At 44.5% G+C, this 14,562-nt stretch overlaps 2 protein-coding genes across 5 annotated transcripts in view; one reads left to right on the forward strand and one right to left on the reverse strand.

Moving 5' to 3' along the window:
- LOC106976749 (zinc finger protein 705A-like) overlaps positions 1–13,406 on the forward strand; it is a 51,629-nt gene extending 38,223 nt beyond the window's left edge. The window contains exons 6-7 of the transcript XR_008295797.1: positions 3,946–4,076; positions 4,988–13,406. The gene's annotated coding sequence lies outside the window, so the exon portion shown is untranslated. The remainder of the gene's footprint in view (positions 1–3,945; positions 4,077–4,987) is intronic.
- LOC106976750 (zinc finger protein 705A-like) overlaps positions 2,583–14,562 on the reverse strand; it is a 30,063-nt gene continuing 18,083 nt past the window's right edge. For 2 of the 4 annotated variants that reach the window (XM_053216242.1, XM_027077026.2), the window contains exons 4-8: positions 7,794–7,879; positions 5,906–6,032; positions 5,090–5,185; positions 4,554–4,636; positions 3,171–4,055 (exon numbers count right to left, since the gene is read on the reverse strand). In XM_053216242.1, coding sequence (XP_053072217.1) covers positions 3,408–4,055; positions 4,554–4,636; positions 5,090–5,185; positions 5,906–6,032; positions 7,794–7,805 — 966 coding nt within the window. In that variant the 5' untranslated portion in view covers positions 7,806–7,879 and the 3' untranslated portion in view covers positions 3,171–3,407. Of the gene's footprint in view, positions 4,056–4,553; positions 4,637–5,089; positions 5,186–5,905; positions 6,033–7,793; positions 7,880–10,297; positions 10,434–14,562 lie in introns of those variants that run through there. The other 2 variants (XM_053216243.1, XM_053216244.1) reach the window with 2 other exon arrangements.

The following is a 14,562-nucleotide window of genomic DNA, read 5'->3' on the forward strand; positions in this document are numbered from 1 at the left end:
TAATATTCAAAATATCCAGTATTCGGCAAAAAAATTATGAGTCACGTGAAGAAATCAGAAGGTATACCCCACCCTCGGGAAAAGAAGATCGGACAGATACGGTCTCTGAGGAAGCACAGACCGTGCACGTGCTGGACAGAGGCTTCAGAACAGGTGTCTCCGTGAGGCTCAAAGGATTGAAGGAAACCAGAAGAACGTTATTTCACCAAGTTGGGAGTTTCAATAAGGAGACAGAAGTTATAGGACGGAATCAAATAGAAGTTCTGGAGCCGAAGAGCACAATTCCGAAGAGTACAATGACGAAAGGCTCCAACCCTGGATTTGAGCAGGCAAAAGAAATAACCAGTGAACACGAAGAAAAATCAGTTGAAATTATCACCTCGTTTATAAATGAGCCAAAGATGGTCTCCGTATTTTTTACTTCTTTGCAGCAGACCAGGCCCATGAGCTTAAAAACCCACCAGTGCCAAACTCGCATTTTTACACCCAATTGTTGTAAACAGCTCGGATTAGCAGGTTTGTAACCATTCAGAGCCTGCGTGCTGTGCATACTGACATTGCACCTGCTAGCCACTAGCCATAAAGGTAAACCGTGGACCATCCAATCCTCTCAGCGCTGCTAGCCCCCCGTAGATGTGACCCGGGGACTCCCCGTGTGCGAACGAGACTTCATCTGGACGCGAAGATGGCTCTCCCCCCGCCCCGCCCGGAGCTCTGTTGCCAGCCTCCCCTTCTGGGTGGTGGCCCCACGCTGTTTTCCTCTGGAAGGAGTCAACTTGTGAGGGACTTCCCCTTACAGCAAGTTGTCAACGTGCCACCCAGACAAAGCTAGTTGTGTCACTCCATCACCTTGTAGTCATAGATTTTCCTTTATCTGCCCCGAAATCCCTTGATCTCAGTACAGCGGCCCAGCACACTTCCACCCATAGGTCGGTGGAGATAAAGCCCCTTGGAACATGAGATCCTCTCAGAAGGGGTCCCAACTCTAGCACAGGCCCCACCCCCAGGAGGCACCAGGAAGGATCCCTTCCTTCCTGGAGACACACGGGCAGAGGGTGTGTGATTCCCAGCCGAGCCACCAGAAATGGTCTCAAATTTAGTTGGGGCTCAGGATTATAGCTAAAATCAACTGCAGCATGGGGATAAGGTACATATTGTTATAAACAGATGAATATAATACCACCTGTTTATATTTCTAAGAATGGTTATGAAATACTTCAATATAAAAATAGGGCAGAGGGGTAAATTCACATCTCTGCTTATGCAGTGTCACTGGCAAATACAAAATACCTATTACCTGTAATAACAACTTGGTGTATGTAGAACCGAGTTCTCAGTCTTTTCAGTAAGTCTGAAGATGAAAGCAGTAAGCTTAGTTCTGCCTTAGAACTGATGAGTCACAGGTTCAGTAACAAGATCTCACTGGCTGTGACAGTGGAAATTAAAACCCATGAGGTGTGTCTCCAGGGTCTGAATTTCTAATCACTAATTGGTCCCCTTCATACCTCCCTGTGTCCCTGCCTGATCACAGACCTGCCTCTCCAGCCTGGGTGCCAAGATGTTGGACATTGATTGCTTATTGTTGTCACACATGACTCACCCTGGCTGCAGGGTAAAATCACTGGTGGGTAATTTTTAAAAATGATCTGGGGCGCCCGGGTGGCTCCACTGGTTGGGCGTCGGACTTTGGCTCAAGTCACGATCTCATGGTTTGTGAGTTTGAGCCCTGCATCAGGTTCTATTCTGACAGCCCGGAGCCTGGAGCCTGCTTTGGATTCTGTGTCTCCCTCCCTCTCTCTCTGCTCTTCCCCGGCTCATGCTGCCTCTCTCCGTCTCTCAAATTTTTTTTAACGATCAGTTCCACCCAGAGATGTGCTCATTTAATTGGTCCCAGGCTAAGATTTTAGGATTGTGGCAGCTTGGGAAGAGAACATCCCCCCTTGAGGTTTAGGTCCAGTATTAGGGTTTGTTGAAGGGCAGAGCATTTCCAGGGCCTGGGACCAAAGCTGGGGAGACGGCCCCTGTGAGAACTTTCATTTTGTTTGGAGAAGAGTACATTTATGCCAAAGTCTTCTGTGATGTCTGACAGGTTAGGGGATTTTATGGTACTAGTTTTCTTTGCAGGACTGCTTGGGGGTGCACGGCCGTGGCTCTGGAGCGCAGGTAGGCACATAACTCAGGACTCACTTGAGCAGATGTTAGGTATGGTTGTGGGATGAACTCCTACCCCCAAAGAAGCTTCGTGGAAAAACTCCAAGGAATGTCGTTGGTCTGGAAAGACCACTGCCTGTTTCCCTGGCCCCATGTGATCGCCTAGGGGCACAGGCAGGAGACAACCCTGCAGCTTACACTAATGTCCAGTAGGGTCCTGCCGGGCTGGGCTGAGCGTCCCTGCTGTGTGCCACCAGGGCGCAGGAGGCAGCGGACGGTGACACGTTGGAAAGAGCGGACCTGATCTGTGTGGAAGAAACTGCTGGAGAAAGGGGGAGACACGGAGTCCTGCTGAGTCTCACCCACGTACCGAGGAGCGCAGGCTCGAGCCCGTTTACAACCGCACAGAGAAAACTAGAACTTCACCAACATTAGATTTTTCAGCAACAGGGTTTATTGTTTAAATATTTACAAGTAATAATCTATTGAAAAAATTTAATTTCTTACAAACTTCTGCCTTCAGTATTCCCGGATCACCTTACTATTTTGCACTTACATGCCACATTTTCCCCATGAATATTTTCTCAAAATCCTGAAATATTTGCTAAATTCTACGCCAAAAGGCTCTTTTAGAGGTTTTTGTCCCCCGACTTAGTTTTCTGACGTGAAATCTAGCTGAAGTTCCCTCCACTTTGGTTTCACGACTGATGTCTCCTTAGGGTAAGAACTTTAACGTTGGCTAAGAAGTGAGTGACCACTGGATTCTCCTCTGCTGGTGACACTGCTCTGTAGGGTCTGTGTCCTCACACGCGTCACGGGGCTTCTCTGTGAGCCAAGGGGTTCCCCGTGAGTCTTCACCGCGGTGTGACTTTTGGTGTTCCTCAAGAGCGTTCTCCCTCTTCCATCTGGGGCGAGCGTCTACTCAGACCTCACTTAGCTTTCTTGGGCGCAGGCCCGGTGCCCGCTGAGCGGCGTGCACGGTGATTACCGACCTCGGGCTTCTCCCGCGCGGAGGTGCCGTGGCCGCAAACCTGTCCCTTCCTCGCATTTACAGAGTGAGTGCGCTCGTGTCGCCTGTGGTCGGAGCACTGACCGAAGGTCTTGCCGCGTGGACGGCACACGGCGGATTTCTCCCAGAGAAGTTTGCGTGAGTCCGACAAATGAGACCGAATGACATGCGAGTCCTGTGGCGTGTTTCAGTGTTAACCGCTGTGGTGGACGTGGTGCCCGCCTTCGTGACAGTCGTGCCACGCGGGTCATGTGAGGTCAGGACATTTGCCGAAGGCATTCCTAGTTTTCTCTCCGTTGTGGGTGCCCTCGTGTCGTCTCAGGGCAGAACACTGACTGAAGGCTTTCCCACAGAGGTGGCACTCGTACGGTTTCTCCCCAGTGTGCGTTCTCTCGTGCCGTCTGAGGGCAGAGCATTTACTGAAGGCTTTCCCACAGAGGTGGCACTCGTACGGTTGCTCCCCCGTGTGCGTTCTCTCGTGCTGTCTGAGGTTGGAGGACTGGCTGAAGGCTTTCCCACACAGGTGACACTCGTACGGTTTCTCTCCAGTGTGAGTCAGATTGTGTTTTCTAAGGTCAGAGCTTTGAATGAAGGCATTCCCACAGAGACGGCATTCATAGGGCTTCTCTCCGGTGTGAGTCATCTCGTGTCTCCTCAGGCTGGAGCAATTGCTAAAGGCTTTCCCACACAGATGGCACTCACATGATTTACCTCTAGTGTGAAGGTGCTTGTGTTGATTAAGGTACGACTCACTAACGGATTTTTGACACTGTTTACTGACACAGGGGGTCTTTTCTGTGGGAGTCAACAGACGCCGAGTCACCATGAAGCTGCGAGTGAAATCTTCTTCCAAGTCACTGCATTCAAAGGGATCCTCTGGCGAAGGAGACTTCTGCTTTGGGGAAAGAGGTGGAAGGTTGGTAAAGCTTTGTCTATGTCCATACGTTCCCTTCTCTATAGGAATAGAAATCGTTCAGTGATGGTCTCCAATCAAAATTCAGTATTACTTGCATACACATGATGGGTTACTCCCCTGCATACATGAAGATTTTCCCTTTTGTAGCATCCCAACCGCAGAGCTTATTACCTGATTTTGGAGACCTTAACATGTTTCAAAGACTAGGCATACAATCAGTGTTTATGAACTTTTGATCAATGTTTAAAAACCTTTTCTTAAAGATCTCAGGTTATGGATTTGAGCTCAGATTCATTAAACCTTTTGCTCAAAAAAAAAGGCTTAATCCCAATTTAATGTAAATTAGGCTATTGTGCTCAATTTGCTCAAAAAAAAAGGCTTAATCCCAATTTAATGTAAATTAGGCTATTGTGCTCAATTACTAACATCCTATTTCCAGGTCTTTGAGTGAGCTGGGTGACCACCCCTGGAACTCACCTCTGGCGTGACCGTAGATGTGTCCTTGCTGCTGATACGCTGTGGGGCTATCATGTCTTGTTCTTTAAGGGCACTTTCCCCACCTAAAACAATTGAAAAAAACACAAATATTTCGAATGGCATTAGGGGAATGAAAATGTTGAAAAGCAAGCACCAAGACCCATGGGACTTTGATGGGGGCAAATAAATCAAGGGAAGGAATACTCCAGGAATACTAAGTAATTGGCAAGTGAAGATTTCAAATTGAATTATAAAAAAATTCTAAGGGAGGTGTGAGTTACTGCGGGAAAATTTAACTGCGATAAGCACATGAATATGCTCTCCCTAAAGCCAAACAAAGACAGTGGCAGGAGGAAACATGAACCGTGCCTGTCACATGCGAGGAATAATGGTAACTGAAGAATTCTGCCCCAGTGTCCTTCCTCGCATTTTAGGAAGCATCCCTCACTGGACAAGACCTTCAGCCGGCATTTCCAGGAACATGCTCCCTACTGAGCGGGCACGTCGCCTACTAAGCACAGGTCCCTGCGGCTCACCTGGACCCTGGCTTTGGAGAGATCCGCTTCCTTCAGCCCACAGCTCTTCTCCCTGCTCCAGCTGGAAAATCACATCTGACTGGCAATGTTGGTACCCTGGTCATTGAAAAAAGGTACATGGATTTTGAATTCTGTGCTGATAAAAGTCCTCTCCTTCCCCGAAGCCAGTAATTATCATCAAGTCCAGGACAGGCTACTGAGGAAGGACAAGGACAACACTGAAGTTCACCCCAGGCACCACTTGAATAGAAAAGAACACTGACATCCAGACAGTGTGTTCACAACAGTGAAGACCTCTGGATGCTGATGTCTGTGCCCAAGCTCAAAGAACGCCAAACAGTTAGTCTGCATTACACGCTGAATATCTCCAGAGTGGGCTGAATATTATTTTCAAACAGACACCAACAAACATAAGCTCTACAAGAATAACCAAGTTCTATTGCTTTCATTAGTCTGCTTTCAACTCTTGCCACAGTGACTAGAGCAGAATAATTATTTAGAAAATGTTTAATCAGCTTATTTCTACATTCAGAAATACTGAGTTCCCAGTTCTCTTTGTGTTAGAGACTGAGTAGCAACAAAGACATTAAATTGTGGCTAAGATTACATTCTAGTGGGGTGACAAACTAGATGGAGCAAAATACAAAGAAATAACTTATTTTTCCAGGAAGGTCTATGAAAGATTCAGGGAAGAGTGTGGAGTGGGTACGTCGAAGCTATTCCAGATTCCTGTGGACGGATGGACTGACTACCTCCTGACCCACTCATCTGTATATGTATACATGCATACAGATACACACGTACTGGCAGACTCACCCAGGGAGACCAGATGACGTATATTTTCCAGCATCACATCTCTGAACAGCTTTCGCTGGGATGCGTCCAGTAGGGCCCACTCTTCCTGGGTGAAGTCTACAGCTACATCTTCAAATGTCACTGATTCCTGAAACATCATGGATATTCCGGTTTAGACTGAGCACTCCCAACAGGCGTCCAGAGTAGGAGGGTTGAGCTGACAGCTCTGAGGAAGGGGGCGGAGGCGCCGGGTGTGTCGAAAGATCAAACTGAACGTGGGGTTCCATCAGCTCATTCTCAGTACCGAATGGGCAGCTGCCTTTCAGATTCATCACAGAGATACATCCAGTCTGAAGCAATAAAACTTCTTTATAAGGGGGTATCACGTGAAGCGTGACATAATATTACCTGGAACTTTAAAAAAAACAACAACAACTGGTATTTCTAGGGGCTCCTGGCTGGCTCAGTCAGTACAGCAGGTGACTCTTTGACCTCTGGATTGTTGAGTTCAAGCCCCACAATGGGTGTGAAGCCTACTTACAAAAGTAAATACGTAAAATAAAGACAAAGTCTAAAATAAAAACTGGTAATGATGGTTTCTGATATGTGGCACTTGAAAATTAGTAACTAAAACTCACTTTCTGGTAATTTCAAGTAACTTTACCGACTCACTGTAAGGCAAACAATAACCGTGACCTGTCTCTTTAAACCATGACGCCATTCCCATAGGTAAACATTTAATAAACTGTTACGAGTACTGAAAGACCTGATAAACTAATGTACGAAGTTCTTCCTATCTAAGTAAACGTATTAAATGTAAGCCATTTGCCTATTACTCCTTACATTGTCCCAAGAACCTTGAAACCGTCTGTAGCATTCTTCAAAAATGAACAGGTTTCATAAAGAACTTGGTAAAAATAGTGTCGTCTTGCTCATCTCTATGGGACGCAGATGTTCATAATAAAGGACAAGGTCAGAAGGCTCAGCAGCAAAGCCAGGGACCTCTGAGACGGCTGTGCTGGGGGACAGTCCTGGCCTGACCGGTCCTGTGCCACGAGGACTCCCAATCCCAATCTTCTCTGGGACCTCAGACACAGTTATCACCGTCTCCTATCTGGTCCTTCTGCTAAAGGATAACAGAAGTCTCTTGACTGGTTTTGGTTTATTTAATTCTGAAAAAGTTTCTGCAGGATCTTAAATTGTACTCTACTCCCTTGTCCTGAGTATATAGCCACAGTTATGGAAATAATACTCCCTATACACTAATTGCAGCTAAGAAATATTTTCTTAAAACGTTAATTAATTACAGTAAGGCAAAATGTGTGACTGGGAACATGAATGATAGTGAAAAGTTAGTTCTCTTTTTAAGAAGTTTCCAAAAGTACAAATACACTCTATCAAAACTTTAAAACTGGACAGAATGAGTGACCCTTCATGCCTTTTCTGGCCTAAACTTTTCTCGTGCTCCTTTCACACCCAAAGACCCCAACCAGGACCTGTAACACTGGACTGTCAGAACCCACCTCCCTATTGGACTACAGTGTTGCCCTCCTGGCTCATCTCTTCATCACAACCCTTTACAAAGGACCATTATAGCAAACAGCGTGATTAGTGAGTGAATCATTTGCCGGTAAGGATATGGACTAAGTTAGAGAAAAAACTTCTTTCTTCTTTTCTGTAAATACATAAGCTTAATGGAGGCGAGAGTAAACTACTGTGAGGCAGAAAGGTTATTAGTAACTGAGGAGTTCCTGACCCATTAGAACCATCCCAGAGTCCTGGGGAGATTTCACTGGAGCTCGAATCCCTGAAAACTTCCTGACTGCACCTGGAATATGCGTGCCAATGGGAAAATCCCGCCCGTCAGATGGCACAAGGGTGTAAGCGGAAAGAGGCGATCCCCACTCACCAGTGGCTGCATTGTCAATAACCCAGATGCAGGTGTCTTTCTCTGGGTCCTCGCTCACTGGCAGTCCAAGCACTAAGCAGGCAAAGCTGAGGACGGAGAAAGAAGCCATGAGATGCAGTCCTGCACATAATGTCCAGTCTAAACTGTCATGAAGCCCCAAACCTTCACCTGGATGTGACACTCCCCACCCAGCCCCACCAACCTGCAGCGCGCTCTACAAGAAATGCAGAGGACTCGCCTCCTCTCCCGTGGTCTAGAGTTAAGAAGACTGACTACAGTAGCTAAAAAAACACCCCCCCCCCCCAAAAATACAAATATAGATGTCTCAGGATAAGACCACTGAAAGTATTGAGTGTATATGGCAATCAGCCCACGGCATCCAGAGTTCTTCAGTTCCCTCTGTGACTCCAGAGCGTGGGGATCCTGGACTTCGGCCGCATGTCGAGTTTGATTTCCATCTGGAGGTAAATACTCGACTTTCTCAGATTTCCTTATTCTCCTACACAAGCAGTGGTTGTCCAGCATCCATGGCAACCTTCTGGAGCCACATTGCCTTTCTGCTCTCCCTCAACTCCACCTCTGCGATCTGCCCCCTCCCCCCACCCCCAGATGTGGATGTCAAAAAACTAAGTTTATGATAGGATTACTCAATTCAAGGACTTACCCATTTGGAGAGATCAGTGGCACTCATTCTGCTCCCCTGCATCAGAAAGGAGGAGTATAGGAGTCAGAGCGTTCCTGTTATGTACTATCCCAACCCTCCAGGTCATTCAGGTAACTTGGAATGGCTGGGGTTCAGGAGGATATCTAGCTACTCTTTGATTATTTTAGCTAAGTGGTAGCACAAGGCCTTGAAATCCGATTCTATATGAATCTTCATTAGCTGTACTATCCTACATCACACACACACATACACGTATACATACATGCACATTTACGTATATACACAAATGTGTGTGAAAGACAGAGAAAGCCATTTATAAACTGTAAATTCTCCCCTAAAATACCAATAATAATTAAATGTATTTCATGGGAAAATGACGACAATGTGTCATAAGCAAAAATAGGATAACTCACCCATTTGTACCTGGGGTCCAGAAAAAGAGGGAAAAAAAGGAAATTTGTATCAAATGTGACTCTGCTTGGATATTTACATGATCCACTTATTTAATCCTCACAATAAACTGGTGATTTTAATTGATTTACTAATTTAACAAAAGACCTGAAGAGGTTCGAAACACTTTCTGTATTTTAATCTTGCTCTGCCTGTCTCCCATGCTCAAATTCCTTAAGAATCACACCCCATGCCTGGGTTTAACCTGGAAAATCATGTCGGTTCTGACTTAAGGAGAAGCCCTCCGCTGTTACTACAACGTCTTCTTCCTACTTTTTCAAGAAACACACCCCACACTCAGGTCTCTGTGCGCGGGGCAGCAGGTGACTTCCGTGCGCCTGCCTTTTCTGTGGCCAAATGTGACCCACGTGGCAAAGAAGCCGATCCCTGCCTAACACCAGCACCACCACTCCTAGGGCTTTTCAAATGTGTCTGGCATCTCTACCTTGGAGAAGTGAATCATTCTTCCACGCTCCATAAATACTTCAAATCTGCAGGCTCTTCAATCTACACGTTCTCCCCTTTCAAAAGACAGGATTCTTTCCTACTACAATACTGTGTTCGTTTGCTCAGGCTGCTGTAACACAGTACCGCCAACCGAGGGGCTTAAACAACAGAAGTGTATTTTCTCATGAATCTGGCCGCTGCACGAGACCAAGGCCTCCCCACCCAGCGTGCTCACAGCCGTCCTCTCCCTGTGTCTCCACACTCTTGCTTGGCACACATCGGTGACGTCAGTCCCTCTTCTTGCAAAGACACCAGTCAAACAGACTCCGAGCCCGCCCCACTGACCTCATTTTCCCTTAGTTACCACTTGTGAGGCCCAATCTCCAAATACATTCTTAGGGTTGGGACTTCCACATTTGACTTTTGGGAACACAAAATTCAACCTATAATAGAGATGAGTTTACATACAGTGACATTCTGCCTCAGTTTTCCCCACAAGTCCTACATTCATGTCCACTGGTTATTTTTTTCTATCGAATTGAAGTCCTGTTGCCTCTAAGTCCAGTGTGTCCAACTGAATTCCTTTCTCCTGTTTTGTTCAGAACTATATTATGAACTCTCCTTTCCCCAAAACATGTCCATCTCTCCACAATCACCTATCTCCTCACTGACGCTCATTATCTCTCTCGTAACTTGAAGCAAAAATCTCCTCTGCACGGATTTTCTCTCCAGCCCCTGGCCTTCCATCCTCCCTTCAGAGCCGAACCGGAAGTGCTGGTGTCCCTCACTCACGTCGTCCCCTCCCTCTGACTTACAAAGACCACCAATGATTACTTTGTAAGTACACGTTGTTAATATCACTGTCTCCATAAATAAATCCTTACATGGAAATGAGGAGGAGTTAAACCCTGACCTCCTTTTCTGAACATCTTGCTGCCGTTACCTGACACTTTAAGTCTCCTCTACAATCGGTCCTTCTCGCATGTCCTCTGCAAAGAATTCCTCAATCCTGTCGGAATGTCTCGAGACTTCACGTGAGCTCCTGCTCTCCTTTTATACCATGTCCTGGTAGGCTCACGCATTTCTTCAACTGCTCCACATTTTTTCTGTTGCTGTCCCTAAATTGAAAGTAACCAATTTCTTGTCTGGATTCCATTTCTGAATGATCACCTCTGCCTGCAAACGTACATACACCCATACACCTAAAATGAAATATTTCCCAGGACAGTAACTCCACCGCTCGAAACATCAAATGTATTCCTCCTCTGTCTGAATCTTAGCTAATGGCTCCATCTGAGTGTTGGTATTGTAAATGCCTTCATCCATCTGACAAACACACTGCTATTATTTCTAAACTGGCCACTGGTGTCATTCTTCACTTCCACCTCCATCAACGAACGTCCTGCCCCATACTCCTCCTCCTCCAGTTTCAGTCTGCATCTCAATTATACAGAGACACTTTCACTAAACTCCAACCAGAGTAAGCCTCTCCCTTGCCCTCCGCCTTGACTTAAACAGAACTACTGCCCTTTCAGGTCACTCATGAAATTGTTGTTATGTATTTACTTATGCTGTCCTCTCGATGGTCTAAATGCGGAAAAATGCACCTATGAATGGTAGAGTTAGGCAAGTCCCCCTCTGATCGTTACATCTGAATTATGAAGACAGAGAAATTCTATGCCCACAGTAAGGAAACCTCCCCCCAAATGCCTGTGGTCAGATAAACCATCATTTTCTGATTATAAATATCTCTCTGAAGTACAGGAGTCCGTCTTTTCTGGTATAAATTCTCTCCAGTACTTCCCCAGACCCAAACAGATGGAAAAGCTAACAAAGCCAACTCTTTGAGGATGCAGCCACCACACAAAGACCCTCAGAGTTTCTTTCTAGTTCTAGACAGATCACTCTTTCGATGGTGATCCGTCTTTATAAAAGCAGTTGACAACGTCATCAGTAACGTAAACCAAAAGACATACCCTGGCCAGTCTGGATGACAGTCAATATAAATCTAATTGAGGCATGCCTTTTTTTTCTAATTAGGTAAATCATATAGATGCAGTTAAGGAAAAAAAGATGATGCTTTTTTTTGTTTCTAACCCTTTTTAGACTCATGTTAGGTTCACTGCAAACTGAGCATAAGATACAGACAGTTCCCATATACCTCCTGTCCCCACAAAAGAATGGCCTTCCCCACTATCAATATACCACCAGAGTGCTACATTTGTCACAATTGATGAACCTACAGTGATACATCATCATCACCCAAAGTCCTTAGTTTTATACTAGCATTCACTCTTGGTGTTGTAAATTCTACTGGTTTTGAAAAATATACAATGACATGTATCCACTGTTACAGTATCATCAGATTTTCACTGGCCTAAAAATCCCGTACCGTGCCTATTTATCCCTGCCCACCACCCAATCCCTGGCCACCACTGATTGTTTTACTGTCTTCATAGTTTTACCTTTTCCAGAATGTCATATAGTTGGGATCATACAGTATGTCTTTTTCAGATTGGTTTCTTTTACTTAGTAACAGGCATTTAAACCTCCTCCATTTTCACTGGCTTAAAAGCTCATTTCTTTTTACCACTGAATAATTTCTACAGTTTGGCTATACTACGGTTTAGTTATCCATCACCTACTGAAGGAAGGAACTTAGTTCCTTCCAAGTTTTGGCAATTACAAATAAAGCCGTTCTAAAACAACCACGTGTAGGTTTTTGTGTGGACCTACGTATTCCAACTCATTTGGATAAACAAGAAACATGACTGCTGGATCACATGGTAAGAGTTTGTTTAGTTTTGTAAAAAAAAAAAAAAAAAACTCCCACTATCTTCCAAAGCAGCTGTACCAGTTTGCATTCCTACCAGCAATGAAGGACAGTTCCTGTTGCTGTGTATCTTTACCAGCATTTGGTGGTGTTGGTATTTTGGATTTTCCCCTAGAATTCTAATGGCATGCAGTGGTACTCTCGTTTTTATTTTAATTTGTATTTCCCTAATGACATGATGTTGAGCATACTTTCATATGCTTATTTCCTATCTTCTTTGGTGAGATGGCTGTTCAGATCTTTTGATCCCCCCCCCCTTTCTAACGTTTATTTATTTTGAGAGAGAGACAGAGAGCAACTGGGGGGGAAGGTCAGAGAGAAAGAGACACAGAATCTGAAGCAGCTCCAGTATCTGAGCTGTCAGCACAGAGCCTGATATGGGACTCAAACTCAAGAGCCGCGAGATCATGAACTGAGCTGAAATCGGATGCTTAACTGACTGAGCCACCCAGGCACCCCACTTTTGCCAATTTTTGAATGGAGTTGGTCATTTTCTTATTGTTGAGTTTTAGGAATATCTTATATTATGGTTAAGTCCTTTATCAGATGTGTGTTTTGGAAATATTTTCTCCCAGCTTGTGGCTCTGTCTTCTCATTTTCTTCAGTATTGAAGCAGAAGTATTTAATTTTAATCAAGTTCAACTTATCAGTTCTTTCATGGATCATGCCTTTGATGTTGTAGCCAAAATGTCATTGCCAAACTCAAGGTCACCTTGATTTTTTTCCTTTGGGAGTTGTATAGTCTTGTGTTTTATATTTAGATGTTATATATTTTGAGATAATTTTTTAGGAGTATAATGTCTGTGTCTAGATTTTTTTTTTTTTTTTTTGGGTATATGAATTTCAGTTATTACCTGCCCTCTCGCTGTTGAAAATGCTTTTTTTCTCCATTATATTTCTTTGTCAAATATCAGTTGACTGTATTTGTGTGGGTATACTTCTGGGCTCCCTGTTGTGTTTCACTGATATAGTTGTCTGTTTCACCAACAGATTACATAGTTTAACTCGTCATCCTTCTAAAGGTCTCAAAAGCAATCTTCATCCATCTTGTGGATTTGGGTTGTTACAGGCAACACTGGAGAGAAGCTAAAGTGAGAGCTGTATGCTGCTCTTTATTTTCAAGAGGACTCATCATGTGACATCTCTCAGGCTGTGAGCATCCTGGTGACTCCAGATAAATGAAACATTTGAGCTTAAAATATATATTTGGCTACCTAGAGTGTGTATATTTTACTGTCAGGAAATAGAAAAACAAATCAGCATATGTCTCTTCATCAGATTTAGTTGATTGATGCCTAACAACTGTAAAACCCTACAAGCTTCAAAGTATTAAGGCTTTCTAGAATAAATAACATAGCTTCATTACTTATTTTACTATAAATAGGATGTGCTTTGTTTTTGAAAATAAGTTTCAAAGAAGTAGGACATATCTTAAGATACACGGAAATCTCGAGATCCAAAAGAACAGATTGTTTTTGAAGAAAAATCATGCAATATACATTTTAAATACAAGCATTTGATTTAGAAAAAATTGTCGTTTTCATCTTTGTCATCAGTATCACTGGCATTATCATCACCATGAAAAGCTAGTGTCCTAAGGCCAAAAGAACGTCGAACCAGGTCCTGCTGGAGCCAAACTGTTCAGAGGTCAAGGGCCAAGGCTCTGGTCTCAGCCCGCTGGGGCCCCAGCCAGGCTCCCCCACATGCTGGGTGATGGTTAAATTGAGATGGCCTTTACTCCCTCATAGGACTATTGAGAGGTAAAAATGGGTTAATGAGTGTAACGTTTTCACACTGAGTCACTGCTGTAATTACTTGTAACGGGAGCAGTAAAGGCTAGCTGCAGCTAAGTAGGCAGGAGTACAGGGCACGGAGGGTTTTGGATCCAAATGTGAACCACTGTCCACAGCTCCCTGAGCCCATGTTTTTACATCTGGCGTCTCCCACGTGTATTTGTCTTTTTTCATGGTCTTCCAGACAGACTGATCTTCTATAGACCTAGAGCCCAGTAAATAACAGCGAACTGTTAACACAGAGGAAGCAGTAAAGAAACAAGCTACCTTATATTCTACAAAGTGCTGACAATGCCATGATACCACTTTCTGAGCACAATTAAAAAAAATTAAATAGCCACAGTGCAGCAGTGAGGAAGACAATAGCCCAACATGAGCACCAAACTTATGGGGCTCCTGACTAACACCAGTCACAGTCTTCCCTTTGGTCTGGGGCGGACAGTGGGAGTCTGCATTTTGACAAGTACACCAGGGATCCTGATGTAGGAGTAGAACCCTGAAAATGTGACACAGTGGCCAATAAGCTAAAGACAGATTCTTAATATGGATTCAGGTCACCATCACACATGGCCAGATTCATCA

The sequence above is a fragment of the Acinonyx jubatus genome, chromosome B1, assembly GCF_027475565.1.
Source record: "Acinonyx jubatus isolate Ajub_Pintada_27869175 chromosome B1, VMU_Ajub_asm_v1.0, whole genome shotgun sequence".
NCBI classification, from domain to species: Eukaryota; Metazoa; Chordata; class Mammalia; order Carnivora; family Felidae; genus Acinonyx; species Acinonyx jubatus.